Source organism: Ailuropoda melanoleuca, chromosome 4 (assembly GCF_002007445.2).
Source record: "Ailuropoda melanoleuca isolate Jingjing chromosome 4, ASM200744v2, whole genome shotgun sequence".
NCBI lineage: Eukaryota > Metazoa > Chordata > Mammalia > Carnivora > Ursidae > Ailuropoda > Ailuropoda melanoleuca.
This window is the reverse complement of record NC_048221.1, coordinates 30,354,917-30,360,916: the sequence shown is the minus strand read 5'-3', so window position 1 is coordinate 30,360,916 and position 6,000 is coordinate 30,354,917. Positions and strand designations below refer to the sequence as shown.

Genomic DNA, 6,000 nt, shown 5'->3' with positions numbered 1-6,000 from the left:
TTCTACCTAGCTCAAGTCCCTCGGATAAATGTTCTCCTGGACTCCTCTGTCTCTCCATGTTGTACACAGCGTAAGTGGGGTGTGATTACTTTAATGCCTGCCTCTCCTAGTAGAGTATAAGCTTCTCAAAGGTGAGGCATGTTTCTGTCTTTTCTTACTCTCACATCCCAGTGCTTTGCACAGCAGTGGGTACAGAGAGGGTCCTAAAATGGGAGAAGCGATGAACGAACAACCCTGGGCTTGGAAACAAGGGCAGGGGAAGAAATTGGAAACACTGCGCATTTATACCTTGTATAAAGGTATTGTTAAATTCATGTTAAAGCTAACCAGGTTCTATTATAATTCTGCACTATCCAGCCAGCACTGTAAGCAATAACTTTATTAAGGTCAAATAGATATCACAATACAGATTTATCCAACGGGATGCAGAACCTGGTTACAGATATCATCTAAGAAACACGGCTGCTTTGTGCTTAAATGCTTCCAACATCACAGATCACACAGAGTTTATATACTGATAACAACTTTTATCTGGAAATACAGATGCACAGTTTGCCCTCACTGTTGGGCCTTGATGTTTCAATTGAGTTAAAACGAAGAGGTGAAGATTGGCAGTTTCTTGATAATGAATAAATTCTGAGGAATATTTCATGAGAACCCTCTTTGGGATCAGAGTTGCTCATGGAAGTCATTTCTAATTTATGGGTAACACTCAAATCAGAATTAGTAATTAGTAAGTTAAGCCGTGACTGGAGAATAGTTAATAATTGGATCAAGGAACATATTAACTTTACAAATAAATAGGATTTAAAAGTTTAGCATAGGTTCTACAGAACATCCTTTATAAACTAACATGTTGGCACAATAGCTTCTCGACGATGGTGTCTGATAGCTTCATCTCTATTATTCTAAGAAAACAACACTCCATAAACACAAACAGTTATTGGGCCTATTGTTCACGGTCCATAGGATAAGAGCCACAAAACACCATAGAAAGTCACAAGAATGTAAATACTTAGCTAAGGAAATAGAATAAATATTGGGCAGTTACCATATAGAACACTGAATATCAACTAATGGGGAAAAAAAAATCCCAAACCTTAGTTACAATGCATTCAGAATTGGGTAAAGCCAAAGAGACAAATCTGCAAGTATACAAAGTAATGAATATATTTCTTTAAACGTCCATTTAACAAATTCATGGTGCAAACTGGAAAATTTTCATAAACACAGTTCAAATGTTCATTTTGTGAGAAAATGCTTATTCATGCACTAAATAATATGAGCACTGATTGATTCATCAAGTAAAAAAAAAACAGAGTAATTGTCTGAAACAAATACTTAGAGACTCATAGTCCTACAGGGTCTGCAACCAAACACAATAACACATGCATGTGTGATACACCAAATTGTCTTATAGAAATCATCAAAATGTCTTTCGCATCAAAATGCATCGGGAAACTCAGTGCTATATAACTTACTTTATGCATAATACATACTAGAGACTTTAAGCTACAAAATGCTTTTACTATCTCAACACACCAACAAAACGACCATAAAAGTATGTGTATATAACAAGGTACTCTCCAATTAGGCATCTATGATGAATAATGTATCTCCTCATGTCGTCTCCTCTCTAAGTACCATTTATCACGACCCAGGCCTTTCTGCCTTAATGAGGACTCCAGATCTCTGATTTACATTCAACACCCTCTGCATTAATAATTGATTGAAACACTTATAAAATTCTTCTGCTACTGGAATGGAAGGTGGTGAGGCTCTCTCCAGAAGAATGCAAATTCTATCTGTTAAATCTGATTGGTAAAAGAAGCAGGGCCACTGGACTGTTGGCCAAACTCATCTGAGGACGGCCCCAAGCTTGCCTGCTGCCCATACCCACCGCTTGACCCATAGCTGTCTTGGTTGTACCCGCCGTGATTATAGCTGCTTGAGTGCTTCTCCATCGGGTCTGAAAGATACCTCTGTCCTGAGGAATGCCAGCCGGTCTCCTTGAAAACAAACCAGATGTTTCCAGCCCAGAGGATAAAGTTCAAGAACCCAAAGACCTAAAGGAGAATCAGAGCAAATGAGTTGAGAGATGGAAACGCAAGAAAAATCTCAATTTCAGAACAATCTTCATGACACGTAAGGCTACTTTTCATTCAACATTGAGATCTCTTCCAATTTTTCATTTGTATCTGCTATTTCACGTAGAATATCTGGCTTTCAGCGAATGCTCACTTCATGTTGGGCGCCGTGTAAAGGGTTTAATATGTGTGGATTTATTCATTCCGAGAAGAAGGTACTATTATTATACCCATATTAAAGATGTGAAAACTGACGTTCAGGACAAGAATTTTGTTCAAGGTCAAGTGACTTGCTAAGTAGTAGACGAGGGTCAAGCCCTACTCTTGTTTGACTCCATCATCTGAGCCCTTACTTAAGCGTTACTGTCTCCCCAGGTGGGGTATTCTTCATGTGTAAGAGCTCTATGGGGGGTACAGAGTTGAGAACTTTCGTTTTAATGATAGTGCATTAATTTATAAGGTTACCTTCCCATTATGGCTAGAGATCCTACGCTTCCAGTTCTTGTAACACTAGAAAAAATGAGCCAGCTTAAAGGTAGACATACGGAGTAAGCATTCATACAGGTGGTATGCAGGTGAGCACACAAACGATAGTGCACATAGAGGTTGTGACTTTGAAGAGTTGAACTTTCTGTGCCTCTCACATTCAGAAATGAATGTTGAAACCAGATGATGAGTGAAATGCAGGTTTCAGAGAAGTAGGAGGCATTTTCCCAAGAACTGGAGGTGAGGCTTTCCTATAGAAATCCCTCTTACTCTCCAAAAAGGTGTTGTTGGTGAATCAGAGGACCAGGTGTTGCCTCCCCTGGCTCTGAGTGTTTGATGGAAGCAGAATTTTTCACGGGTGCAAGAGACCCCAAACAGAACAGTGTTCCCGCGCCTTTTCCTGGGGGCATTGGTTCACTTGGGAACTACCAAAAGGTAGTCAATTTTAAAGCCCCCTACTAGAGACACACAACAGTAGGATACAAAGCTGTGACGACATTAAGGTATATTTAGTAGCCACTTCAGCGTGACAATCACTGATCAAAATGGACTTGGGCCACTGCCGTAGCTCTGGAATATAGGGTGCTGGAAGTCCCTTGCAGGGCCAGAATTTAACCCTTGGTTGCCGGATGGTAGGGTGGTCCCAAGTGCCCTGTGGGTGGGAGTGGGGGGCTAGTGTTGTCAAGATGAGGTGTCTTGGGGCCTTGGAGCAGGGGCTTTTCACCAAAATATTTGAATATTTTAGCAGCAGGTGGATCAGGGCACACTACCTGAATGTCCACATGGGAGTTATCCCGTGGGTTTTGAAATCAGGGTAGCCTAAACTCTGCACCTTCTTGCTCTGTGACCTTGGACAAGGCAGTTAGCCTCTGGAACTCAGCTTCCCCCCCACCCCCTGGCCCCTTCTATAGAATGAAGACAATTATTCCTTCCCTGGGTGACAGTTGTAAGGATTAAAGAAAACATGTGTGAAGCAGCTGGACGGTGCTGGCCACATTAGAAAATGCTTACTGACTGGTAAGCTATGCTCTGAATACTTTCCCCAGTATGTCCATGAATTGCATTCAGTTGCTCTTTGGCTGCAGTTGCTCTTTGGGACTTTGACAGTAGGGGATGTCGGCAGCCCAAGCAGCATTTAGGCGCTCACGGGATCTAAAAGACTGGTTTATCCCTTCTTCCTTCTCTCCCATTCCACCCTCTTTTCTTCCTTTAATGTTAACTGACGTTTGTTTAACATTATTTTATGCCACGCTCCAGGCTCCTTGCTGAGGGAGATACAAAGCATAAATAAGGTACTCACAGGGTAACAGTTGTGTGATCGAAATGAATTAGGTAATTACCGATAAAACCATAGTATACATGCAGGATCTTTCAACCGTGTGTACAGTAACTAGGGTATTTTCTATCAAGGGGAGATCTTGATTAAATTGCATCTTTGTAAGTATATGTCAGTATAGGAGTAGAAAAAAATTATCAAGGAATCTTTTCAGATTTGAAGAGATGGCTCTGCCCAGAGCTGTCATTTTATATTTCTTATTCCTTGATTTCTCCCTTTCGCATGCTGCCCCTTGGTTTCTAGGAAAGGTATGCTCAAGAAGAACCTAGAAATCAGGGAAATGCCACTTAAAAGCGAGAACATACACAAGGTGTCCCCATTGGGCCTGTGTCGGGAGCAGTGACGTCTTACTCCATTGTCATCACACTGATAGCGCAGACTCCAGGCTGGCACACTGGAGGGGCTCATGGGCCCTTTGAACTTTTCTTGCCATTTTGTTGCAACTGAAGTTGGAGTAAGGATTTAGATTCAAGCTCAGATGTGGGGACAACGGAAGAAGAGACCACAAGAAATTGTGCACAGTGTGAGAAAGAATGAGGAGATGAGATCTAGATTAGCCAAGAAGATATGTCAAGATTGCCTATAATGAACTGGAGAAGCAGAAATAGAAATTATGGATAGAACAGGTATGCTCAGGGAACCTTTGAAAGAAAAGTTGAGAGAGAGAAAGCAACAACAACAACAACAACATTGTTGTTCTGTGGGCTCTAACACGATGTGACATTTAGGAAAATGAAGGTATTGTCAAGGCAGCTCTTGCTTGACGCTTACTGAACATCTGCCCTATGCTGGGCACTGGGCTAAGTATTTATCCTCTATCATCTCATTGAATCAACAGTCCCATGAGGTCTGGTTGATAATAGCCCCATTTTACAGATAATGAAACTAAGGATTAGGGACCTTAATTACTTTGTCCCAGGGCAGTCGATAATTGAGCGGTGGAGTCAGGATTCAAACCCTGGCAGACTGACTCCAAAGCTGTACCCTTACCTGTTTCGGGTGGCAGCAGCATTCAGAGACTTTGGCTCTAGTCTGGCATTGCTGTCAACACTTGGGAAGTCGTATGCAAATCCCCTCACCGCAGCTACCTGCATCTGAAATATCTGGAGAGCTCCCTGCCTATTTGTGTTAGTGTGAAATCATAGATGCCAACTTGCTTTGGAGGAAGTAGATTTGTTACACAGTAGAAATATCCTTGCTGTTGCTGAACCAGGTTCTTGTGGAGGTCACCCCCTGTGGTGTGTCTGGCCCCTCCTCCAAAGCCAACACGTGCCTAGTGGGCAAGCTGGTTTGGTTCTGTGAGCCATATTTTTCCCGCACAATTCTCCCATCCACCAGCCAAGGTGAACACCTGGCCCAAGATGAGCTAATGAGATTCTCTCTGCCAGAAATGTGGGATTAGACCTAAGTGATTTTAGTTCAATCCAAGAGGTTTCTTTAGAAAGAAGCGTAGGGGTGCCTGGGTGGCTCAGTCAGATGAGTGTCCGACTCTTGTTTTCCGCTCAGGTCATGGTCTCAGGGTTCTGAGATTGAGCCCCATGTAGGGCTCGGTGCTCAGCTGGGAGTCTGCTTGAGATTCTCTCTCTCCCTCTCCCTCTGCCGCTCCCCTGCTGTTTCTCTTTCTCTCAAATAAATAAATAAATCTTTAAAAAGAGATAAAAAGAAATATAAACTCAGAAACTGTGGGGTGGCTATCTTCTGTGCTAACAGGAAAAAGAAAAAATGCATCTGAAAAAAGACAGTAACATAACAGACATTCAGTAAGAGACGAGGGATGAAGGATGTGAACTGTCCAGTTTCCTGCCAGTCTTCCAGTTCCTGGCCCTGGGTTCTGCTCTTAGAAGCATGCATTTCTAGTGTCTTTCTAATTACTTTTACTTTTTGTGAAAAGCGAGCTCAATAGGATTTGAAGCCAAATGAGTTTGTAATGAAAAAAAAATCACCGCGTTTTGGCAGACAAATATTCTTTTCCTCTGCTTTCGGTAATGGAACTTTTGTTTCCCTCGCAAAGCCCAATTGCAGTCAAGTGGCATGAGCTTTGTACTGGAACTTTAAATCAGTACGACATTGCCTGGTATCTGACATCTGGAA

General features: G+C 42.2%; 1 protein-coding gene across 1 annotated transcript in view; it reads right to left on the bottom strand.

The window, feature by feature from the left end:
• Window positions 1-368: 368 nt before the first annotated feature.
• The window catches only part of SYNPR (synaptoporin), a 298,829-nt gene continuing 293,197 nt past the window's right edge, over window positions 369-6,000 (bottom strand). Inside the window, exon 6 of the mRNA XM_002915439.4 lies at window positions 369-2,066. Within this exon, the coding sequence (XP_002915485.1) occupies window positions 1,809-2,066 (258 nt within the window). The 3' untranslated portion in view covers window positions 369-1,808. The remainder of the gene's footprint in view (window positions 2,067-6,000) is intronic.